Below are 27005 nucleotides of genomic sequence, written 5' to 3'. Positions count from 1 at the left end.
AGAGAAAAATATTGAGCAGTTGAAATTTGAATGGCCAATCATTTTGTTTTTAGCGGAGGTTAGACTCCTCTGACAGCAGCTGTCTCCAATCTCCCCATTGAAAATGTTGAGCTGAGTGCTCATTTGCTTGGGGAAAAGCAGAGAGATGTTGCCAGCGGAACAAACTGTCTGTTATCTCATGTGTGTCCAGCTTTAGTGTCAGACTGTACATAAAGGCTCAATTTTCAGGATACTCTACAGGTCTCATGACATATTAGATTACTACTGAACAACATACATAAGCTGATTAGTTAGAGTTTGTTCACTTCTTTTACATTGATAGCCTACGTGCAGTACGCAGCCGTGGCCGCTATCAGAAGACACATCAGCTCCAGAACTGAGCATTTCCAGCCACCTGCAGCCACCACCGTAGCTGCACAGTGAACTGATGATCGGCGAGGCTGCAGGGTGTTGGACCCCGGCCTATTAGACATTAATGACCTACCCTAAGGGGTACTTTGCACGCTGCGACATCGCTAGCCGATGGTAGTGATGCCGAGCGCGATAGTACCCGCCCCCGTCGCACATGCGATATCTCGTGATAGCTGCCATAGCGAACATTATCGCTACGGCAGCTTCACACGCACTTACCTGCCCTGCGTCGTCGCTCTGGCCGGCATTCAGCCTCCTTCCTAAGGGGGCGGGTCGTGCGGCGTCACAGCGACATCACACGACAGGCGGCCAATAGAAGCGGAGGGGCGGAGATGAGCGTGACGTAAACATCCCGCCCACCTCCTTTCTTCCGCATAGCCGGTGCAGGCAGGTAAGGAGAAGTTCCTCGCTCCTGCGGCTTCATACACAGCGATGTGTGCTGCCGCAGGAACGAGGAACAACATCGTACCTGTTGCTGCAGCGAAATTATGGAAATGACCGACACTACACAGATCACCGATTTACGACGCTTTTGCGATCGTTTATCGGTGCATCTAGGCTTTACACGTTGCGACGTCGTTACTGGAGCCGGATGTGCGGCACTTTCGATTTGACCCCGACGTCATCGCAGTAGCGATGTCGCAACGTGCAAAGTACCCCTAAGGATAGAGCATCAATGTAAAACTAGTGGATAACCTCTTTAATATTGCAGTCCTTGTAATTACTGAAAATATAACTACAAAGAATCTTAGTTTTCAAATAGTGATTGAAACATTTCATTTCTAGTTTCTAGTGACTAGAAGGTCTCTAAAGATGGCCAATCTTCGTGTGATCATGGCTTTATGACAAAATAGTTCCCAATTTTATTTAAAAAAGGTTCAGTCTTTTTCCCTTTGTTATAGAAGCCACGCTTTATGGATGCCTTAATGCCACTAATCGCTGTTGCCTTCTGACACAGGAATTCCTACATGAGCGGAACCTGGTGCATGGAGATGTTGCAGCCCGAAATGTTCTCATCCAGCGGGATTTCACCATAAAACTGACTGGACTGGGGGGAGCTTGTGATATGTATTCAAGAGGGAGTTTTCCTGCTCGACGCCCTGCACCATTGAAATGGATGTCTCCGGAACGTCTCCTTCACTTGTCTATTACAGAGAAATCTGATGTGTAAGTTCACCTCAATGTGTCTTACTCTGTGCACCTCATGCATATGATCGCAATCAACATATCGCTCCAAGTCCAGCTTCAGAAACCCTTTGTGATCGTACAATATTGTTAGGGAACCTGTAGGTCACCAAACAATTACATTCTACTCTTAATTAATAGGCGAGCATATTTTAACACATAGATCTATTTCTGCCATAGCAAGAGCTGCATTTTCTTGGTGTCTCCCGATTCTGGCTAAGAGCTACTGTACATTGTCCTGACTGGGGAGTACTTTGTATTGTCTATTTTCTGTAGTAGGACAGAAGGATACAAGATGCTTTCATGAAATAACTCTTTTTAGTTTATGCCAATTTGATACCCAGCCATGATAAAACTGACAGCTGGGAGCTGGTATTCTTAGGCTGGAGAGACCCATGATTATTGGGCCCCCCCAGCCTAAAAATAGCAGCCTATGCTAAAATTAGATATACATATAACTCACTGATTGATATTGAAGACTGCTATTCAAATGATAATTTTATCACATGGCCAGAATATCCATTACATAAAAGTTTCAGCATGCACTCATCTCTTCCATATATCAGATGTGACTCCCCTATCAAGTATATGGGTGCGGAAACAAAATCGGATCCCATTTGCAATGTACATTGCAATTATTAACTTAGGAAACTGCATTTGGTCCTATAAATGTTATTTACCTCTGATATAAAATAAATTAAAAACAAATTCCATACAAATGCAAAAAATAGAAAACGGATCCGTTAATGGATTGCTATTTAGCCATCCGTTTTTCTTTCATTTGTAAATCCGTTTTTTCCTTACTGAATCAGGTTCAAATGGAAGATAAATAACAATCCGTTAACGGATCTGTTTTCCATAGACTCCAATGTTAAAAAATCAGATCTTGCAAAAATCAATTTTTCCAAAACAAAAAAGAAAGTTGTTTTGCACAACATTTTTGCCAATGGATTTTTTCAGGATCCGTTCTAACGGATGATTACTGGACATGTGATCTTAGCCTTAATGATGCACCACAAGCAGACAGTTTTGTTAAATAAATATCATCTCATGCCAGATTGCAACATACTGCAAATCAACACAATATTGAACTGCAAAGTCTTAGATTTTCATAGATGTTGCACATGAACTGTTGCACAACACAAGCACAATATTTTAGGTCCACTAACTGGTGGAACTAAAATATTTACGAAGCGATGGTCATTTAGTCGCTTGTTTGTAGACAGACTGTGGTATACATTGTGCAATGAAAGATCTATCACTCACATTCTTCCATTGTTCTCGGCAGCGCGACTTGTGTTTACAAAGACAAAGCGCTGTTGACAGCGATGATTTTTAGAGCAAAACAGAAGATCGTTTCACCTGATGAACGAGCATTTTGGCTGTTAATCAGGTGATCGACAGCCTATTTTCACTGAAAGATTCTCGCAAACAAGGACATGGAAGACTCGTTCATAATAGTCTTTCAGTTTAAATGCACATTTAAAGGGAACCTGTCACCAGATTTGGCGACTATAAGCTGCAGCCAGCAACATGGAGCTCTTATATACAGCATTCTAGAATACTGTATATAAGAGACCAGGCCGCTCTGTAGAACATAAAAAACACTTTTATAATATTCACCTAGGGGGCAGTCCGTTCCGATGGGTGTTACTGCTCTCCAATCTGGCGAGTCCTTTCTCCGGTCCGGTGCCTCCTCTCAGCTGTGACCTCCATCCTCCTTCTATCCAGCCCACTGTGGATGACTTGTCTACGTCATTCACACGGGTCAACATTGCGGTCCTGGCCAGGCGCACTTTGATTTGCCCAGGTAAGGGTAGATCAAAGTACTGTAATGTGTAGGTGCGAGGAAAGGTGAAAGACCGCCCACGCATGCGCACTACAGGGCAGATCAAAGTGCGCCTGCGCAGGACCTCAATGCCGGCCAGAGTGCTTGATGTAGATGCGTCATCCATACAGGGCTGGGAAGAAGGAGGACAGAGATCGCAGCAGAGAGGAGGTGCCGGACCGCAGAGAGGAGGTGTCAGACCGGAGAGCAGCTACACCCATCGTACCGCCCCGCCCCCTACGTAAGTATTATAAAAGTGTTTTTTACATTATACAGCAGCCTGGGCTCTTATATACAGTATTCTGGAATGTTGTATATAAGAGCTCACCGGTGGTGGCCGCAGCTTATAGGGGACAAATCTGGTGACAGGTTCCCTTTAAGGATATATCTTTACCAGGAAGAAGAATGATGATCTTCTCCATTGATAACATTGTCTACAGTGTTAGCACCATGACTAATATGAATAACACCTGTTACTTCCTTGTATGCTCAGCTACCGTGCAAATTATAGTAATAAATTAGTAAATCCTTGGCTGTTTTCATCAACAAAGTCCTGGAGGCAGTTGGACTGATTTTACCCACAACTAAATTGTATAAATATGTCAGCGGGGTAAACAATAATTGTGAAATTCTTTAAGGGTTCTAAAGTTATTTCTTATCCACAGGACAGGTAATATAACATGTAGATTAGTGGAGGTTTGAATAGTGATCCCAGGAATGAGACCCTGAAATGCCCCTTTGGAAGGGAGTGGTGGTTGCGTATGTTCATTTTGTATGTGATCGTCAGAGATAGCGGAGTACAGCGAGGGTCGGGATGAAGGATGGGCAAAGGCAGGCGACCCCTTAGGGCACAACCTCAGATCACCGGGGGGGGGGCACAAAATAAAATAAATAAAATAACAGGAACATTATTACTGTTGCTGCTTTGCCTTGTCGTGGACATGGTTTGGTACTAGACAAATTCACAGCGCTCACTGATACTGATCTGTTTCTTGCACATTAAAGAGGTGGTCCACTACAAAGCATAGTGTCCACATTGGTGTAAAGCTGAAACAAAGGGCTTTTTCTAAATATCTTCAGTTGTCAATTCTGCCTGTGAGCGGCACTATCACATCACATGACCCCCGACTGCAGTGACCTCTGATGTCCGGTGATGTCACGTCAACTTCAGGAACTGGAAGGGGACCCAACATCACCGAGGCCGAACTCAGTCTCCCTGAGTGATTATGCTGTGGACGGAGTTTCATTGCACATCACAGCCCATCAGCACTCCTGCTTGCGGCGCTCTGCCGTGAAGGAGAGAACGCGCGAGATGCTGGGCTGTGTTGCGTGGTGAAAATCCGCCCACAGCCCAGTCACTCAGTCACCCAAGTCAACTTCCAATTCCAGAAGTTTAAGTGACATCATCGGACATCAGAGGTCACTGCAGCCCGGGTCACGTGATGGGAAGTGAGCGGACAGCAATAGCGCTGCTGACAGGCAAAACTGATAACAGAAGATATTTAGAAAAAGCCTTCTGTATCAGATTTACACCAATGTGGCCACTGTACCACCTATATAAAATAATTTCACCACAATTTTATTTTGCGACGACAGCAGCATTGAGTTGAGAAATTTGCATAAAAAATGGTGATATTTTGCAGCAGTTTCAGAAACTCCCAGCAAATAAAGGTCCAGTCACACTAAGCAACTTACCAGCGATCCCAACAACGATAGGGATCGCTGGTAAGTTGCTAGGAGGTTGCTGGTGAGATGTCACACTGCGACGCTCCAGCGATCCCACCAGCAACCTGACCTGGCAGGGATCGCTGGAGCGTGGCTACACGAGTTGCTGGTGAGCTCACCAGCAACCAGTGACCAGCCCCCAGTCTCCTAGTTACAGCACACATCAGGTTAATTAACCCGATGTGTGCTGCAGCTAAATGTGCACAGAGCAGGGAGCAGCGCACAATGCTTAGCGCTGGCTCCTTGCTCTCCTAGTTACAGCACACATCGGGTTAATTACCTGATGTGTGCTGCAGCTACATGTGCACAGAGCAGGAGCCGGCACTGACAGTGAGAGCGGAGGAGGCTGGTATCAAAGGTAAATATCGGGTAACCAAGGACAGGGCTTCTTGGTTACCCGATGTTTACATTGGTTACCAGCCTCCGCAGAAGCCGGCTCCCTGCTGCCTGCACATTTAGTTGTTGCTGTCTCGCTGTCACACACAGCGATCTGTGCTTCACAGCAGGACAGCAACAACTAAAAAATGGCCCAGGACATTCAGCAACAACCAACGACCTCACAGCAGGGGCCAGGTTGTTGCTGGATGTCACACACAGCAACATCGCTAGCAACGTCACAAAAGTTGTTCGTTACCAGCGATGTTGCTAGCGATGTTGCTTAGTGTGACGGGGCCTTAAGTCTTGTGCCAGCAACAAAGGAACCCGGCCGTAGACTTTGTACTCACTTTACTGATACTGTAAAACCCTACAGATTTCCTTATAACAAATCCACAACATACAGTCCACGGGTGAATGTAAACATCTAAGCAAAATGTTTATTGCAATCGTTAGTGATTATTTTGCGTACTTTCAAATTTTTATATTCACATTGCCACTAAAAACGCCATTCACACTGCACTATTCTGAGATAATAATGTCTTCTAATTTCTTTCAGATGGTCCTTTGGAATTCTGCTGTATGAGATGATCACTTTAGGTAAGGACGGCTCTACTCTTTGAGTCTATTTAACACATCTGAAATTCATGGTCCAAAAAACGGACTGCGATGATTGGAGATTGGACTAGTCTGATGTCCAACTTAATAGAATGTGAAATCAGTCTTAGGCCTTGTGCACACACTGCGGTTCGTGACGTGTTTTTGATGCGTTTTTTTTTTTTCAAAATCTGCATGCCTCTCTTGAAGCCAGCAAAGTCTATGAAATTTCTGAAGTGCTGTGTCAATGTTGTATTTTTTTTTTTCTTGCAGATTTGGTGCAGATTTTGATGCAGAAAAAAAATCTGCAGCATGTTAGTTGTTGGGGCTTTTTTTTTTCCTGCATTTTTTAGCTCTCCCATCATTTTACTTAAAAGGCACGGACCAAAACCGGATGCATTATTTGGTGCATTTTTCTGCCAGAAGGTGAAGATTTGATGCAGAAAATTTCTGCACCAAATCAGCAACGTATGCGCATAGTCTTACTCCATTTCCTTCAAGTTCATAAAAAGCTGAATTCACACGTTTTTTTTCCCCATGAATATAAAAAATGGTCGTATTTTCATAGGTGTTTGATCTGATTTTAATGTTTTTGGTCCATTTGTGCATTTATATCAACCATTTTTCATCTGTTCTTTTTTAACTGAAGGAAGTCTCCCAAATTCCAACTAGCAAACAATGTGAAAATATTTTCCCTGACCCATTAACTTGAATAGGCGAGTTTAGTCTGCAAATCGGACCAAAGCTGAACATGTAAATAGCCCCTATAGATTAAAATGTGTCAGTGAAAAACACTGACATCAAATATATATATAAAAAAAACCTCATAAATGAAAGGTATATTCCTTAATCTAAACAGTAGTTCTTTCTGTTGTAGGTGCGCCACCTTACCCCGAGGTTCCTCCCCCCAGTATCCTGCAGCACTTACAACGTGGGAACATCATGAAGAGACCGCCCAACTGCAAGCAGCATTTGTAAGTAACAAGTTATTATATTATAAGTGCATCTCAATACATTAGAATATCTTCAAAAGGTAATATATTTTAGTAATTCTATACAAAAAGGGAAACACATATGTTATATAGAGTCATTACACGCAGAGTGATCTATTCAAACTGTTTATTTCTGTTAATGTTGATGATTATGGCTTACAGCCAATGAAAACCCAAAAGTCATTATCTCAGAAAACTAGGATAATTACAACAAAACACATGCAAAGGCTTCCTTAGCGTTTAAAATGATCCCTTAGTCTGGTTCAATTGGCTACACAATCATGGGGAAACTGCTGACTTGACAAATATCCAGACGGCAGTCATTGACACACTCCACAAGGAGGGTAAGCAAAAAAAGGTCATTGCTAAAGAAGAGTGCTGTATCCAAGCATATTAATGGAAATTTGAGTGGAAGGAAAAAGTGTGTTAGAAAAAGGTGAACAAGCAACAGAGATAACCACAGCCTTGATAGAATTGATAAGAAAAGGCCATTCAAAAATTTGGGGGAGATTCACAAGGAGTGGACTGCTGCTGGAGTCAGCGCTTCAAGAGCCATCACACACAGACGTATCCAGGACATGGGCTACAACTGTCGCATTCCTTGTGTCAAGCCACTCATGACCAATAGACAACACCAGAAATTTCTTACCTGGGCCAAGGAGAAAAAGAACTGGACTGTTGCTCAGTGGTCCAAGGTGTTTTCAGATGAAAGTAAATTTTGCATTTCATTTGGAAATCACGGTCCCAGAGTCTGGAGGAAGAGTGGAGAGGCCACAACCCAAGCTGCTTGAGGTCTAGTGTGAAGTTTTCACAATCAGTGATGGTTTGGGGAGCCATGTCATCTGCTGGTGTAGAACCACTGTATTTTATCAAGACCAAAGTCAGCGCAGCCGTCTACCAGGAAATTTTAGAGCACTTCATGCTTCCCTCTGCAGACAAGCTTTTTGGCGATATAAATTTAATTTTCCAGTACGACTTGGCACCTGTCCACACTGCCAAAAGTACCAATACCTGGTTTACTAACCACAGTATCACTGTGCTTGATTGGCCAGCAAACTCACCTGACCCAAACCCCATAGAGAATCTATGGGGTATTGTCGAGAGGAAGATGAAAGACACCAGACCCAATAATGCAGACGAGCTGAAGACTGCTATCAAAAGCAACCTGGGCTTCCATAACACCTCAGCAGTGCCACAGGCTGATCGCCTCCATGCCACGCCACATTGATGCAGTAATTCATGCAAAAGGAGCCCTGAACAAGGATTGAGGCATTTACTGTACAGACTTTTCAGTAAGCGCCAACATTTCTGAGTTTAAAATAATTTTTTCAGTTGGTCTTATATGATATTCTAATTTTCTGAGATAATGACTTTTGGGTTTTCAATGGCTGTAAGCCATAATCATCAACATTAACAGAAATAAACTCTTGAAATAGATCACTCTGTGTGTAATGACTCTAAATAATATATACAGTAGGAATAGATCACTCTGTGTGTAATGACTATATACAGTGGCGTAACTAGACACCTGGCGTACGGGATAATGACACTGACACTCGGGGTACAGGATAATGATGCTGACACTTGGCTCTTACCCACAGCACCCAGCTTTCCTATGTTCTGATATCCATCTTGTCCTCGGCACCCAGCTTCCTCATGCTCTGCTATACATCTTTCCCTCAGCACCCAGCTTTCCCATATCAGAGCGTGGGAAAGTGGTGTTACGTCACCGCCAGAGTCTGCTCCAGTGACTTCTGCTCCGATCGCCAGGCGATGCCGTGTTCCTGCCGTGGATGGTGCTGGTGATGGGAGAAGAGTCGATGCCAGAGGCAGCGGTGGGCGCAGGCTCCGATCATCCACTGGGCTGGGTTATCTTGGGATCTGCAGTACCGCTGGCTGACTGTAGGTGGCATGTGTCTTCCAACTGAAGTTGCCAGCGTTCAGCTACAGCCAATGGGAAGACACCGCATCCTTCTTATTCCCCCTCCTGTCACATGACCACTGCCAGAGATAGTTCTGATTTTCCTGGCTCATGTTACGTCCTATTCTGTTTGGTGATTCCTGTGTGTTGACTTCTGCGTGTTTTCTGACTACCCTCCTGCCTACTGTTTTTGCACCTCGCTGCCCGATCCGGATTTGACCTCTGCTACGTTTGCTGACTACGTCATTGCCTGCCGATTCTGTCCCTGTTCCGCAATTCCTGGTTTGACCCTGCCTAACGACTACTCTCCTCAGACTGCAGCCTTCCACAGGTAGTGATCACCAGAGCCCTGTGTAATTCCAAATCCCTGTATAGGGGTTAAAGGGTTTCAGGGTTCTGGGGGTCCTGTTTGGTGAGTGGCTTCCCTCTAGCCTCCCCTTTACAGCCCATCTGAGTCTGTGGATCCAGGCAGGCGTTACAGCTGGGTGCTGAGGGAAAGAGCCTTTTTCCCTCAGAACAAAACGTTCCCATCCCCTGATTGTATCTTTGTCCCCCCTTGTATATAGTTCTCCAAATACAATAATGGCCCCAACATTGACTTCCAAATAGTATAAAGGGTCCCACATAACCCTTCATATATTAGAATACACTTCCATAGTCCTCCATGTATTATAATGCATTTCCCATAGTTCTCCATGCATTATAATTCACACCATAGTACTCAATATATAATACTGCACCACATAGTCCTCCATATATTATAATGCACCCCCATAGTCCTCCATGTATAAAGTAGCCCTTCAATTATTATCATGAATTTCTCATAGTTCTCCATGTATTATAATTCACCCCATAGTTCTCCAAATATTATACTGCACCACATAGTCCTCCATATATTATAATGCACCCCCATAATCCTCCATGAATAAAATAGCCCTCCAATTATTAATGAATTTCTCATAGTTCTCCATATATTATAATTCACCCCATAGTACACCATATATTATACTGCACCACATAGTCCCCAATGTTTTATAATGCACCCCTATAGTCCATGTATAAGGTAGGCTCCATAGTCCTCCATATATTATAATGTAGCCCCCATAGTCCTATATGTATTACTAGAAGGTAGCCCGATTCTACGCATCGGGTATTCTAGAATTTACGTATTGTGTAGTTAATGTATGATTTTTGTTATATATATATATATATATATATATATATATATATATATATATATATATATATATATATATATATATAGATATTGTTGTCTGTAGTTACCAAGTGTTTGTGTAGGCGCTGTACATGTTCTGGGTGTGGCGGGGGGTGAGAGCGGTGTTGTTTGTGTGTTGCGTTGTGTGTCGTTATTTGTGGAGCGCTGTGTGTCTGTATCGTTGTGTATGTGTGTTGCACGGTTTGTGTGGGTGTGGGGTGTGTGTGTGTGTTTTGGGGGAGGTATGTTTTGTGCAATGTGTGTGCTGTGCGGTATGTGCGTATATTTGTGTGTGCCGCGGTGTTTGTGTGTTGGGTGTTTTGTGTGTGCGGCGTTGTCTGTGTGTGTGGGTGTCTGTGTAGGGCAGTGTTTGTGGTTCCCAGTGTGTGTGTGGTGTGTTGTGCAGTGCGTGTGTGGCAGTGTGTGTGTGTGTGTGTGTGTTTTGGGGGGAGGTGTGCACCCCCCATCGTGCTCCATCCCCCATGCTGCGCACCCCCCATCGTGCTCCATCCCCCATGCTGCACACCCCCCATCGTGCTCCATCCCCCATGCTGCGCACCCCCCATCGTGCTCCATCCCCACTCCCCATTGTGCTCCATCCCCCATGCTGCGCATTCCCCATCGTGCTCCATCCCCCATGCTGCGCATTCCCAAACGTGCTCCATCCCCCATGCTGCGCACTCCCCATCGTGCTCCATCCCCCATGCTGCGCACTCCCCATTGTGCTCTATCCCCCATGCTGCGCACCCCCCATCGTGCTCCATCCCCCATGCTGCGCACCCCCCATCGTGCTCCATCCCCCATGCTGCGCACTCCCCATTGTGCTCCATCCCTCATGCTGCGCATTCCCCATCGTGCTCTATCCCCCATGCTGCGCACTCCCAAACGTGCTCCATCACCCATGCTGCGCACTCCCCATCGTGCTCTATCCCCCATGCTGCGCACTCCCAAACGTGCTCCATCACCCATGCTGCGCACTCCCCATCGTGCTCCATCCCCCATGCTGCGCACCCCCCATCGTGCTACATCCCCCATGCTGCACACTCCCAATCGTGCTCCATCCCCATGCTGCGCACCCCCCATCGTGCTCCATCCCCCATGCTGCGCACTCCACATCGTGCTCCATCCCCCATGCTGCGCACTCCCTATCGTGCTCCATCCCTCATGCTGCGCACTCCCCATCGTGCTCCATCCCCCATGCTGCGCACTCCCCATCGTGCTCCATCCCCCATGCTGCTCGAGTATCACCCTGTGATGGGTAATCTGATAAGTGGGGAGAATTTTGCAGTTCTATAGCACAAAATGTTAATATAGCTTCGCTCAGGTCCTGTTCCTTCTTTTATGACTTCTCAGAAGCCGAGCTGGCATCCGGTGCCAAGCTGCATAATGTGGATTGGCCGGCTTCCCTTACTGTGCACCTGTGGGATTAGATGCTTTGCATAAGAAATATGTATTAGTGTAGAGAAAAGGAAATCCCTGTCACCAGCAGCAGCAGCCCACTGTGGGTGATTAATGGGATAAATAATCATTTCACTTTACAGTAAGTCACTTCCACATTATTAAGTTGCCAATGAATATGTGTACAGCTGTCACCAAAGGCTTGTTTCTACGGCATATCTCCCCGAGAACATCATCGAATAAATACGTTTATAGGTAAATGGTCTGAGAGTACAGACCATTTTTATCATTGTTGATTGCATTTCTCAAGTGATCTACAGACGCATCAAGAGAGTATACACCAATATGGAGACTGTTTTTTGTTTATTTCTAAATGGATTGTAAGAAATCTATATGCTTTCTATCCACTCTCTATATCCTCTCTTTCTCTCTGTATCCTCTCTATTCTCTCTATCCTTTCTCCCTATATTCTTTCTCAGTTCTCTGTGTCTCTCTCTATCCTCTCTCTCCATCCTCTCTCTCTATATATATATTTTCTCTTTCGCTACTCTATTATCTCTCCATCATCTCTCTCTTCTCTATCCTCTCTCTCTATCCGCTCGCTTTCTATATATATCCTCTTTCTCTATTCTATTCTCTCTATCCTCTCTCTATCTATATATATATATATATATATATATATATATATATATATATATATATATATATATATATGTATCCTCTCTCTCTGTATCCTCTCTCTCTGTATCCTCTCCCTCTGTATCCTCTCCCTCTGTATCCTCTCTCTCTATCCTCTCTATATATTTTTGCGCTTTCTCTCTCTATCCTCTCTGTCTCTCTATCCTCTCTCTCTACACTATTCTCTCTCTCCCTCTAACCTCTCTCTCTATCCTCTCTCTATTCTATGCTCTCTCTCTATATATACTCTCTTTCTCTATTCTATTCTCTATCCTCTTTCTATATATCATCTATATTCTATTCTCTATCCTCACTCTCTCTCTCTCTCTATTCTATCCTCTCTGTATCCTCTTTCTGTTTATCTGCTCTCTTTCTATTCTATTCTCTCCTCTCTCTATCCTCTCTTTCGCTATTTTCTCTCTATCCGCTTTCTCTATTCTATTTTCTCTCTTTCTCTCTCTCTATATTTATATACAGAGCCTACAAGTAGCCTACAAGTAGTATTCAACCCCCTGCAGATTTAGCAGGTTTACACATTCGGAATTAATTTGGCATTGTGACATTTGGACTGTAGATCAGCCTGGAAGTGTGAAATGCACTGCAGCAAAAAAAAATGTTATTTCTTTTTTTATTTTTTTTTTAAATTGTGAAAAGTTTATTAAGAGGGTCATTTATTATTCAACCCCTCAAACCACAAGAATTCTGTTTGGTTCCCCTAAAGTATTAAGAAGTATTTCAGGTACAAAGAACAATGAGCTTCACATGTTTGGATTAATTATCTCTTTTTCCAGCCTTTTCTGACTAATTAAGACCCTTCCCAAACTTGTGAACAGCACTCATACTTGGTCAACATGGGAAAGACAAAGGAGCATTCCAAGGCCATCAGAGACAAGATCGTGGAGGGTCACAAGGCTGGCAAGGGGTACAAAACCCTTTCCAAGGAGTTGGGCCTACCTGTCTCCACTGTTGGGAGCATCATCCGGAAGTGGAAGGCTTATGGAACTACTGTTAGCCTTCCACGGCCTGGACAGCCTTTGAAAGTTTCCACCCGTGCCGAGGCCAGGCTTGTCCGAAGAGTCAAGGCTAACCCAAGGACAACAAGGAAGGAGCTCCGGGAAGATCTCATGGCAGTGGGGACATTGGTTTCAGTCAATACCATAAGTAACGTACTCCACCGCAATGGTCTCCGTTCCAGACGAGCCCGTAAGGTACCTTTACTATCAAAGCGTCATGTCAAGGCTCATCTACAGTTTGCTCATGATCACTTGGAGGACTCTGAGACAGACTGGTTCAAGGTTCTCTGGTCTGATGAGACCAAGATCGAGATCTATGGTGCCAACCACACACGTGACGTTTGGAGACTGGGTGGCACTGCATACAACCCCAAGAATACCATCCCTACAGTCAAGCATGGTGGTGGCAGCATCATGCTGTGGAGCTGTTTCTCAGCCAAGGGGCCTGGCCATCTGGTCCGCATCCATGGGAAGATGGATAGCACGGCCTACCTGGAGATTTTGGCCAAGAACCTCCGCTCCTCCATCAAGGATCTTAAGATGGGTCGTCATTTCATCTTCCAACAAGACAACGACCCAAAGCACACAGCCAAGAAAACCAAGGCCTGGTTCAAGAGGGAAAAAATCAAGGTGTTGCAGTGGCCTAGTCAGTCTCCTGACCTTAACCCAATTGAAAACTTGTGGAAGGAGCTCAAGATTAAAGTCCACATGAGACACCCAAAGAACCTAGATAACTTGGAGAAGATCTGCATGGAGGAGTGGGCCAAGATAACTCCAGAGACCTGTGCCGACCTGATCAGGTCTTATAAAAGACGATTATTAGCTGTAATTGCAAACAAGGGTTATTCCACAAAATATTAAACCTAGGGGTTGAATAATAATTGACCCACACTTTTATGTTGAAAATTTATTAAAATTTAACTGAGCAACATAACTTGTTGGTTTGTAAGATTTATGCATCTGTTAATAAATCCTGCTCTTGTTTGAAGTTTGCAGGCTCTAACTTATTTGCATCTTATCAAACCTGCTAAATCTGCAGGGGGTTGAATACTACTTGTAGGCACTGTATATATATATATATATATATATATATATATATATATATATATGTCGCGGGCGGAGGGGGGGACGCTGCGCTCTCCCACTGCTCGGGTTCGGCCGCAGCTACTGCGGCTGCTGCTGCTCGGTGGTGGCTCGAGCGGTGGGCCGGATCCCGGGGACTCGAGCGGCGCTCCTCGCCCGTGAGTGAAAAGGGTGGGGATTGGATGGTGGGGATTTGGTTACTGTCTGTGACGCCACCCACGGTTGTGGTGATATTGGTGACACCACCGCTGCTCTGGACGGGGATCCCGGGAGCGGTGACAGGGAGCAGCTTTGATGTTAGTTCTCCCCTCCGTGGGTAGGGGGTTGGTTGTCCCGGGGCCCGGTGATGGGGTAGGGATGGATGGCATGCGGGGTACGGGGCCTGGTGAGGTGAAGGGTCGTGGGGGCAGCGCTGTGCCGCACGGCACGGTGGTACTCAGTCAGCCAATGATGAGGACACAGTTCTCGGTAAAACACACGGCTGGATGGACGGGTCCCACAGACGGCTGCGGTGTTGTTTCTCCCGGCAGGTTGATGGTGACTGCCTTTCCCTGCACCTATGTAGTGTAACGGTTCCAATGGGTTGCCACCGGTAACCCGCTCCCCAGCTTGGATGGGTGCTGAAGAAGCCCCTTTTGCCCGCAGGCTCTGGCCCTGGGAACTTTAGCCTTGGCGGTGACTGTTTTTCCCTCTCTCGGTTGGACGGTTGCCTTCTGTCGGGACTTGGCTGCTGGGAAACCCAGGAGGTTCCCTTTGCTAACGGATTTGGCAAATTCACGGCGACTCCTAGCCTTGCCGGGGTCCGTAAGCCCCTGCCGGATGGTGCTGGCTTCTCTTTGCGTACCGGTCCGGTACCGCCGGGCCACCGCCCGTCCACAGTCCTTACGGTTAGCTCCAATAGACCACTCCTGCAGACGGTCACCACCGTCTGCCAACCTTGCTGATCCGTCCAAGCCACACACCCGGACCAACTTCAGGCTTCTCTTCTGCCACTTCCCTCCTTCCACTTTCACTTCCAACACTAATCTGCCCTACTTTTCCCGCCTCCAGGACTGTGAACTCCTCGGTGGGCGGGACCATCCGCCTGGCCCACCCCCCCTGGTGTGGACATCAGCCCCTGGTGGAAGGCAACAAGGGTTTTTGTCTGACTTTGGTGTGCCTGACCAGGAGTGTGGGTTGTGTAGGTGTTGTTCTCTGTGGCCCCTGGCTTGTCCAAGGTGCCACATATATATATATATATATATCCTCTCTTTCTCTATTCCTTTCTCTCTATCCTCTCTCTCTAATCTATCTCTCTATCTAGCTATCCTCTCTCACTATCATAAGAGATGATAATATTTTCCATATTACCACCAACATGCGTGTACTATAACAAATCTCTCTTTACAGATACAATATTATGAAAGCTTGCTGGACCTGGAAGGCCGTGGACCGGATTTCTGTTCCAGAACTACGAAAAAGACTAGAAGCTGGCAAGAAATCTTCTAATGACAGAACTGTGGTTCAGATCCCTGAGCTGATAGTACCAGATCTGTATGAGGGGGTGGCAGGGACAGAAGCTGTGAAAATGGAATCTGATTACACTGTACTCTAAGAGGAAAGGCTTAGAAGATTTATTATTGACTTTAATATTTATTTATGGAGACCAAGGAATACATGAAGGATTTGTCTAAATAAAGGTCAAACTATGAGACAAGTATAGAAGAAAAGTCACCCGATCATGGGAATGTTACATTAACATTTTCTATACCTTGCCAATGGTCCCACTGACAGTGAAGAAGTCAGAAAACACCATCTTGTGTTTCAGTACTAGTTGATGTCAACTTTTCAATGGCTTCGCTGTCACATTTCTCATAGAATTTCTATTAATAGTTTACATTTTGTATGTTTTTTTCTTACTCGCACATTCTGAATTACCTTGCAAAAAATATCTGACCTATATTAAACTGGCTTTTAAAAGGGGTGTTCTCAAACTGTCTCTTGAGCAGCTCAGAGCTATGCAGTCTCCTTACTTCCTGGTTTCTGGCAGGGCGGGCTCTGCTCCTTGAGTGACAGATCTAGTGAGTAGCAGAGCTGTAGCTTTAACAGAACTATAAAGATTATCAGAAGTTTGGAGTAACACATTCAGCTATAAGTGGTTTATTCTGCAGTGTGCACTGCTATCCCTATAGTTACACAGAAACATAACATCTTATATGAGCAAGCACACAGCCATGAGAGTCGAGAGCCATGATTAGAAGACCCATTTTGGGAGAAGCCAATGCTGCTGGCTTTTGATTTGGCAATTGTTATAACAGCAGCATGTCAGGAGCTGAGTTGTAGGGCATGGAAGGTGAGCAGCAATGGGTTGGAGACAGGTGGCTGGTATGCTAGGGGTTAACATCTCTACTGGAAGGTAGTTACTGTGGCCAGGCTCTGGGGATGGAGGCACCAGTGTCTGTACTCCATGGAAATAAGCTACGAAAGATAAAAGCTCTAATTGCAGGAGAAATTTGAAAACTTGCTTATTTTCATGATAATTAAAGCTATTTAATAATTTGAGAATACACCTTTAATATCAGTAATGTGATTGTCGAGATAAAAAAGACTTACATTTTCAACTTACTAATAACCTTCCCATCTAAAAGTGGACAAGATATTGAGCTCCAGTTCCAAAAGTTTTGTATTTTACATAACACAAACCTATGTTAGTAACCTGCATGACTTACTAATTTGCAGCTTTAGTAGTTAGAAAACCCCTTTACAGGAGATGATTTGGGAAAATCTGATAAAACCCCATTTACCTTAAGGGAAGATATGGAGCACCCCATGCGGCTGGGGGTATATTTGGGATTACTCGTCGCTGGGCTGGTACGGGTTAGGGATGTCACGGGAGGCCCTGCCCAGCTTCGTGGCCCTGAGGTGTCCACAAAAAGGGGTTAAGGAGATGGGATGAGGATGTTGGGAGTAGTAGTTGTCTCGTGACGCCATCTGTGGTGTGTGGCCAGGGATTAGCTGCCGCTGCGGGTGCTGTCCTCTGGGGCAGATGGTGTCGCAGCTGGGATGGTTCAGTTAACCACAGGTGGAGCGGGCCCCAGGGAGGATGATGGTGTTGTAGTCTATGGTGTTGTACACTGGGGTGCAGGGTTGAGGACGCCGAAAGTAACTTGACAACACAGGCCGGTAGTTTCCTTTATTTTTACTGTTCAGATGTTATGGTCCCAGAGTTACAATGGTCCAGTCAGCCAGGAAGCAGTGAGGAATCTATCTTTGTCAGGTAGGATGGAGGCCTTCCTTAGTGCGCTCTGAATGTGGGTCGCTGTGGCCTGAAGCAACACAGCGTCCCTCGACCTAGATTTGATTTGCCTTGTCCTTTGTGGTGGACAGTGCGAGCCGGATGTAAGGCCCTCTTGTATTTCTGGGGCCCCAAGCTCTATAATACTACTTTACCTTGGGAGTCTCTGATGGGCCAGCAGATGTGGAATCTCTTGCCCTCCAGGTTTACTGCTGGGCCATTAGCACCCGACAGTCGAGAACCCTGAAGTCCTGATTCAGCGCTCGGTCCTGGAAAGCTTGCAGACAGCTTTCTAACAGCGACCGTTCTCTTTTCCTGCTACTTGACTTCTGAGGTCTCTCTTCCTGTTCCTCTCTCTAACTCCTCCCCAGCCCAGAATGCATAGGGAAGCTCGCCCCAAACAGGACTTGAGCTACGCCTTCTGGCCTGGATTGGGAAGTGTTGTGTGGGATTGTACCTGACATAGAGATCTCCCCGCTGCTTCCAGGCATAGCATTGCCCTCCGGTGAGGAGAACAACGCCACTGTGGCTCCCATGAGACTGAGGTGCCACAGATACACATCCCATTCCCAAAGTTATCCATAATTTTCCAGAGACCCACTAAGTTTCTTACAGATGGGCTATTCTTGATGGCTGCACGTTCTGCAGGGGCCGTCCTTAGCTACCTTTGCCTGTCAGCTACCTGTATGAAGACCGTTCTGCATCTGTGATACAGAGGAGACCAAGTAATCAGAACTTTGAAAATGGCATGGGCACTTTTTCCTCAATGCAAAAGCAACATTTTCAGTTTTTCCCCAAAATGTCTTTTTAATATTTGCATGTATACAGTAGTTATATGTACCGGTATACAGTGTTTGACATTTTTAAACAAATTTACTGTACAATTATTTGTCCCTTTAAATATTAAATGATCCCTGCATTGTCATTAATCAAGGGTAAGACATTTTGGTCCCTCTTTTATGTCCCTTTTATTTATTTAGTAAAATTAGGTCAGATGTTTGCATCTCCTTCCCTGAATGATGATTACAGGCAGTTACAGTCAGCCCTCTGTGAATATGTGACTACATAATTATAGTTTTAGTGACAAAATATCATCCCTAGAATTAGAAATATCAGGTGTACAGTCAAAAAATAAGTGAACTGGACAGCTGGCCAACTCCAAACCTCATTTAGTGCTCAAAAAAGTCTGAGCAATTTATTTGTAGCTGTCATTTGTAGTTCAGCTTATTTGCTATGTTTGTTCATAGCATAGAAGGAACCTGTCAGGTTCAGGTCAGCAGGAGCAGTTTTGGGTGCATATTTCTAATCCTTGCCTAACTGACCTTGTATCTAGTAACATAGATAAAGGGATCTTTAGAAAAAGTATTTCTAAAGATCCTTTATGATATGCTAATGAGCGCAGGGACTAGTTGCAAGGGCGTTATTTCCCCCAACTAGTCCGCCTCTTAGCTTGTTAACACGCCCCTGTGAGCATGCTAACATGCTATTCAATGCCCAGCATCATCGGCGGTGTCATGTGTACCTGTGTCTGTTGTCTCAGACGGCGAGTTTAGAGTCAGTGCGCATGATCAGAAGTCCCAGCACTTCCGGTCATGCGCAGTATGAAGCCAGGTGTACATGTCCCGCCTTCAGAGAGATCTAGTGCGTATGACCGGAAATGCTAGGACTTCTGACTGTGCACTGAGCCTAAACCCGGTGTCTTAGGCGGTGACAATGGACACAAGTACATGCGTCACCGCCAATGATACTGGGTATTGAATAGCATGTTAGCATGTCCCTGTGGGTGAGCTAACATGCTAAGAGGGAGGACAAGTCAGGGGAAATAACTAGACCTTGCAGTCATTAACATATCAAAAAGGATCTTTAGAAATACGTTTTCTAAAGATCTCTTTATCTATGCTACTAGATACAGGAACAGTTAGGCAAGGATTAGAAATATGCTCCCAGAACTGCTCATGGCTCTGGATGCATATTGCACCTGACAGGTTCACTTTAAAGCACATGTTGACTATTGAACAACATTTTACAATTTTCATATAGAATTATTCGTAACCTAAATGGAACTTATTATATATAAGCATGATCCACCACATAGCCTTCCATTAACAGCATGAACCCCCACATAACTTCTATATAAAACATGAGCTCCACATTGCTTCTTATATATAGCATGAGCCACCACATAGCCTTCTATATACAGCATGAGCCCCCACATAGCTTTTATATACAACATGAGCCCCCACATAGTCTTCTATATACAGCATGAGCCCCTAGATTGCCTCCTATATACAGCATGAGCTCACACATAGCCTCCTATATACAGCATGAGCCCCAGCACTTGTCCCTACGTACAGTATGAGCCTCAAATTTTAGACCTTCATCAGTACAGATTGCCAGGAGACAGGAGTGTGCTCTTTAGTAAGCCGTGGTTGCCGCACTCCAGCGCTCCTCAACAGATGTCTCCTGGCAATCCGTACTGATGAAGGTCTAAAATTTATCCACACACCAAGTACCTTTGACTTCATATTACAGGTTTGGATCAGACTTGGCACCACCATCTGTAGAACTGCCACAGTTTCTTTTCATATAAAGCTTTAAGTAACTTTGTGTCATCATTTTTACATTCTTGCGGTGGTTTTGCACATAGCATTTTTGGAGATTTTACTGTTTTTGGTTTTTTTTTCTATGGGCAGATAATATCATGCTACTTTACAGTCAAGAGTTTGTTTTTGAACATTTTTTACCATTGTTTTTATTTTCTATAAAGCAACATATTCCAGGTACAGCATTCTTTATCTTTATTTTATTTTTTTATTTTTCATTTTTTTATTCATAGGCTTCACTATAGGAATTAAACATTGGGAAAAATGCATGTTTAAAGTTTTAAAACAAAAACGCACCACTAAAAATACTTGAATAACATAGCAAAACCGAAAAATACTGGTACAAATACATAAATATGTATAAAAAAAAATAATAATAGTGAAAAGTTCTGTGAGTAACGCCTTAAAGAGAACCAACCACTAGGATTTTCTCATATAAAGGCAGAGCCATACTGGCGCTAGGATGGTGAATGAAATCACACCTTTACTTTCTAGATTGTATGTCTTATTGCAGTAAAATGTTTTATCAAAGTTCCAAAAATCCAAGCAGCAGTTTATTGGCGTGTGCAGAGTGGCGGTACTATGTGGGTCGGGTCTTCCTTTATTATTCCTCATCTGTGTGGTTTCATAACGTTTTATGGCCACCGCATGAGCAATATAGACTTGAAGTATTTCAATAATTTCAATAAAATGGCGCCGGCGTCTGTGCCTGCACATACCGCTATCTTATTGAAGATGCTGTCCTCCAGCTCCATGCATCAGATGCTTGTTCTGAAGGCGGCGCATGCAACCTTACATCCTCTGCGCTCGTAAACACCACAGGAGCACGTGGTGACAAGAGGAGACACCGCTCCCAACAGCAGTCGACCGCACAAATAAAGCTCACAGGATGCTTCAGAGGAGGAAGCTTCTCTCAGATTAAATGTCTGACACATCACAAGCCAGAGGACATCATCTTCAATACGATTGTGCTGGAGATAGTAATATGCGTAGGCGTCAAATCTGGAACCATTTTATTCAAGTGATTGAAATACTCCAAGTGTATACTGCGCATCTGCCGGCCATAATAGTAATTGGGGCAACCGGGGGGAATCTTTTTACATAGAGGCCATGAAACCACACAGGGGAGGAATAATATAGGAAGACCCAACCCACATAGTCCCATCCCGCTGCACACACCAATTAACTGCTACACTGATTTCTGAGCCTCCATGAATGCAACAATATACAGTATGAGCCCCCACATAGCATACTACAGTATATACAGTTTGAGCCCACATAGTCTCCTATATACAGTATGAGCCTCCAGACATCCCGCTAAAAACAGCATCAGCCCCCATATTGCCTACAGTATGAGCTCCCACGCATCCCATACACATGTAAAAAAAATAACATACTCTCCTTGCTTTGCCTGAGGCTCCATGTTTTCTTGCTGGTGCATACATGGTGGTGTTGGCTGATTATATCATCAGCTCTCCTGACGTTCTTTATTGCCGGCAGCGTAGCCACATTAAAGATCCCTGCCCAGAGATCTGTGCCAGATGAACTGGAGAAAATTGAGTATGTGTTATTGCACAAAACACTATAATGAGGGCAATCCGGCCATGGACCCCGGGCAGTAGCCCAGATTATCCTCATTATGTATGTAAAGCGCTGTCGAATTAATAGCACTATATAAATGAATAAAATTATTATTAATTATTATTATTATGATCCACTTATGGCCACAGGGGTCACATGCCTTAAAGCAACAAACGGTCACATGTTGGCCAATTGTACTGTAAATATAGGTTTATAGAAACGCTGAGCATCTGTGCTGGATACCCTGAAAAAAGAAGACATAAGTGATGTTTTTAACCTTTGGAAATGTCTTAAGATCTTTTTAGGTTGGACAATTCTCTGAATGAGCTATATATACAGTATATGGACCATGTCACAAAAAAAACTGTGACTTTAACATATAATTCTCAGGTTAATGTACATGTTGAATTATCATGTGCAGAAGAAACTAGCACCTTCTTATGTATGAAAATATGTAATATATTTAATAAAAATATTTTTGTTTAATGAGGTTTACAGTTGTTAGTAATATTTCTCATTTTTAAGATTGTTTTCTTATTTGCAATAAAAGTAACATTTCGATAAAATGTGGATGAATATTTTCCTTTAAAGGGGTGATCTGAAGGTCAAAGAAATATTAATCAAAATCCCTATCTATTTAGTCCCACAATCTAAACTCATTTCTAATATGCTTGCATTAAAATTTCCCTACTATTTCCGATTTATTCTAAATGTTATTATATTTTTTTCCCTACTTCCTGAGTGATGACATTTTATTTGACAATCCCAATGCATTCTGGAATACTCAAAGGGTAATCAGGGAGAAGAGGCTGATGAAGCCTCTGCCCCCTCCCTGAAATAAAGCATCATCAGTGACACTCGTTTCAGGGGCTGGTCTGGTCCCAGTGCGCTGTCATTGTGCGAAGTGCACAATGACACCGCTTTGTGTTGCCAGTTCAGATCAGTAGATCCAGTAACAGAGCAGAGTGCACTGTTTGTGCGCAGTGTCAGAATACCTGGCACATGCATAGACCAGCCCCACTCCAGAAAGTGATGTCATCCATGCATTGCACAATGACAGTGCGTAGGGACACAGCAAGAACAAACCAGCAGTGATCTGAGTGTCACATCTCTACCAGAGCCTGCTCCTGCGACATCTGCTTCTATTAACAGGCGCCACCATATTCACTCTTTAGGTGGTGCTGGTGATAGCGGAGAAGACCTAAGAAGTGTGCTGTCCAGCTGAAGTCATCAGCTATTGGCTTCAGCCTATTAGAAGGCACCACACCCTATTTAAGCTTCCAGCTTTCTGCTGGAAACTGCCAGAAATAGCTTGTGCTTCCCTGGTTAGGTCTTGTAGTTCTCCTGCTCTGTATTGGTTTTCCTGTTTAACCTCTGTCTGTTCTTCTGATGCTTCTTCTGCCTGTCAATTTAGTACCTTGCTGTCATCTCTGTTTTGACCCATCTCCCGAACTTCTCTAACAGATCCTGTTTTTGTCACTTTCATGACCTACCTGCCTTTGACCATGCTTGGCGACCATTCCTGCCTCTAGTTCATACCTGTGGACGGCAGCCTATCCGTAGGCAGCAATCTCCTGGACTCCATTGGAAATCCAGATCCCTCTATAGGGGTCAAAGGGTGTCAGGGTTTCTCAGGATTCTGCCAATGGAGTGGCTTGTACCTAGTCTGTCCAAGATAGCCGTTTTGAGCCAGTGGCCTCAGACAGATGTCACATAGAAATGCCTCAGGCACTTCTCCATGTTGTTTCCATCCATTCCAACAATTTTCCAGCCATCCCATTAGGGTCTCTTTGAAAAATGCTTGAATTTCCCATTGCCTTCCATTACACTTATTATGAAAGTCGAGCACTAGAGCAGCCGACCTGCTCGATATGAGTAACGAGCGCTTGAGCATTTTAGTGCTCGCTCATCACTAATTTTTACTTGTAGAGCAGATCAATATAACCTTAACGAAATCCCACAGAAATTTAGCAATTAGCTGCATATGTTTATCTCCTACCTGAGACGTATCCTTCGCACTCCCAGTAAGTTTAGTAAAAGAGCTCATTTAATATTCTGACAGGTTGGGATTACAAATCTTCCTAGTTGCTAATTAACTCGTTAATGTGCCAGTTCTGGGTTATTAGTCGACAGGAATCCATAAAGAAGATTTATATGCCAAAACATGTAGAGGGGCTTAACATGAAACCAAATCTAGTTATAGAGTCTGGAAATGTCAGACTTCCACCAGCTATAGAAAATATGACTAAGTAAAGTCTCGGAATATTTATACTCAATATTAAGTAATATTACCCCATGAAAATAACTAAAATTGAAATACTTATGGTTTAAAGGATGAATAAATATAAAAATGTACAAAAAAACCATTACTCCTTTATGGCAATCAAGTGGTGTTCCCGGGAATATTTTTCAATTACAGAGTATTTCTCTAACTTCCATTGCAAACTTTATACCAAAACCACTTAAAATGGGGACAGATATTAAATAGCGATTAATTGATGTGTTTTTTGAGATTTTTTTTTTAACTCGACTTTACAAACAACTCATCATATCAAGTTTTAATTATTTTAATGACGTGAATTAATAGATATGTAACTAATAAATCAAATCTCCACTACAATATCCTTTAATTTTGTCTTTTAGTCTTGGACCAGTCATTTCACTTGTCACATTCTAGATTTATAAGTACTTGTTAAAACAAGAAAGGTGTGAGATGCATTAACCATAAGCATTAGTTACACGTAGGAAAGAATTGGCATGAATGCTTTACTTAGAAGATGGAATGAACCTGAATTAATTAGGGAGGGACTGGTACGGGACAGGGTTGGATTTTTCCTGACCATAAAACTTATAGGACACCATTTCCAGAAGTTTCGGTGACATTCTCTTGGTTTCATCCTGCTGTGTGACTTGAAACTTTGTGCAGCCATCTTTAGTCCTTTAATACTTATTGATTCAATAATTTTATACCTTATTTATAGACCTTTGATTTCCATTTTGATTGGTTACATCTTTCTCTACCGTTGAAAGTCTGAAGATGGCTCACATGGCATCTGAGATTATTGCCTTTGTACTGGCCGTGTCTGGTTGGGTTTTGGTTAGTTCCACATTACCTACCGATTACTGGAAGGTATCTAGTATTGATGGCACAGTTATCACCACCGCAACCTTCTGGTCAAACCTTTGGAAAACATGCGTAACTGACTCAACTGGGGTGCACAACTGCAAGGACTTTCCTTCTATGTTGGCCTTAGAAGGTAAGGAGAAAGTCGGGGGCAAAAAATTTAAAGATTAAAAACTATAGTTTGATAAATGTACATCTTATTAGGGCTATTTAATTATGATCTTTTGTCTAATTGTAATTTTTTTAATGACTTAATATTTGCCTTGTTAGTAGATTTGCTCATTAACTTAATTAGTATTGGCTATGGTTATAATGCAATAAAACAATTTTGGAGTAATGGCAAAGATGTCTGATTACTCTACAGATCTTTCATTTTCAATACCAGTGATGGTTCAGACATGAATCTATGACCATGGAGATGTGTGATTCTATACACTGCTTCTATGTATTTTTTTTACTTTAATATTTGGTAGAGAAATCTATACTGGGTTAATACACATGAAAATTATGGTCCCAAGTTTTCTATTAGTGTTGTAATGGCACTGTATACATTTATGACACACTAATGATGGGGTGCTTGAGCAAATACAGAAAAAGGGACTTTTCTCTCTGAGGATAGCTGAAAATGGGGAATATCATTGCCCTTAATGGGAACCTGCCATGTTCTCAAACTCTATTAACCTGCTGGTATGGGGTTAATCTGCAAGCTAATAGCATTTTGAACCTGCCCAGCTCCCACACTGATAATACAGCTACCAGGAGGAAATTAACTTTATTCCACCTGGCAGCCTCCAGCTTATAGTCATAGAGGCATATTGGCCTCAATTAGCGTTCAGTATACATTGATACATTGACTGGCAGCTGTAATCACCTCCTGGCACATTGACTGACAGCCGTCTCTATACTGATATGCTATGTGGTGACTGTAGTTACACTAGCATGCCTCCATGACTGAAAGCCGGAGGCTGCAAGGAGGAAAAAAGTTAATTTTCTCCCAGTACCTGGGCTTTCAGTGCAGCTTTAGAATATAATTAACCTGCAGGTTAACCCATTAGTTGCAGATTTATAATATTTGGGGACATGACCAACAGATCCTCACCAGTTGATGAGTCTTTCAGTACTTTATATGGCTCTTTCAGTCTACAAATCACAGACACAATGTTTAAGTGGTTTATAAAATAATTTCAATTTGAATGTATATCCCTTAAGTTATTATCATCATAGATATTTTAAATCTGTTGCCATATTCGCAAACAATTGTGTTAAAAGCAGACATGATTGTGGGTTTTTTGACCAGTTTTCCCAGACTTGATTTCCCCCACACACAGTATGATACTTCTATGGTGAATTCCCTCACAATGCCCCACACACGCACAGAATGATAGAATGATGATCCCTAAATACACCCAACACAAGATGATGCTGCCCACAGCCTGAATAGTGAAACAGGATGCAGATACCATTGAATTTTAGATGCCATGTAGTGCTACTCAGCACTGGGTTCCCCTGACTCACTTGTCCCATAGCAGCTGCCTAGTTTGATAGCAGTATGCCACTGACTATTTTTTATTATGCACAGTTTGCATGTTAAGATTTATCCTGTCCAGCATTAGCAGATCTCTTTATGGTTGAGTCTAATCTTTGCCCACTCCACTAGTGATCATACATGGGCAGTTGTATTGACCTATTTTTCGCTAATTCTTTTTGTGGTATTGCCCTGATGGATATTATTTATCCCGACAACAAGACTGACATCATTCCATCAGATAAGTATTCCCATGGAAATTGGAGAACAGGACTCACTCGGATGTGCCCCACAAAGCATAAAGATATGAACTGGAAGTGAGTGATAGAAATAGAAACATGTACTGTGTGAAAGTGTAGAAAAAGAAAAACTTAAAACAAATTCAGTTAGAATTAGAGGAGATTTTTATGCCAGAAGTAACATCCTAGTTGCAGAATGCAACCACTTCCAGTCTCTGCTAAGGAGCTTCAGCTGCA

The 27005-nt window shown here is 43.5% G+C and overlaps 2 protein-coding genes across 2 annotated transcripts in view; both read left to right on the top strand.

Moving 5' to 3' along the window:
* Window positions 1-19012, top strand: part of STYK1 (serine/threonine/tyrosine kinase 1) — a 68785-nt gene extending 49773 nt beyond the window's left edge. Inside the window, exons 7-10 of the mRNA XM_075352331.1 lie at window positions 1370-1578; window positions 6084-6124; window positions 6999-7095; window positions 15812-19012. Of these exons, the coding sequence (XP_075208446.1) occupies window positions 1370-1578; window positions 6084-6124; window positions 6999-7095; window positions 15812-16016 (552 nt within the window). The 3' untranslated portion in view covers window positions 16017-19012. The remainder of the gene's footprint in view (window positions 1-1369; window positions 1579-6083; window positions 6125-6998; window positions 7096-15811) is intronic.
* Window positions 19013-24917: 5905 nt separating this feature from the next.
* The window catches only part of LOC142313330 (claudin-10-like), a 28840-nt gene continuing 26752 nt past the window's right edge, over window positions 24918-27005 (top strand). The window contains exon 1 of the mRNA XM_075352329.1: window positions 24918-25137. Coding sequence (XP_075208444.1) covers window positions 24918-25137 — 220 coding nt within the window. The remainder of the gene's footprint in view (window positions 25138-27005) is intronic.

The sequence above is a fragment of the Anomaloglossus baeobatrachus genome, chromosome 5 (assembly GCF_048569485.1).
Source record: "Anomaloglossus baeobatrachus isolate aAnoBae1 chromosome 5, aAnoBae1.hap1, whole genome shotgun sequence".
Taxonomy (NCBI): domain Eukaryota; kingdom Metazoa; phylum Chordata; class Amphibia; order Anura; family Aromobatidae; genus Anomaloglossus; species Anomaloglossus baeobatrachus.
This window is presented reverse-complemented; position numbering and strand designations above follow the sequence as displayed.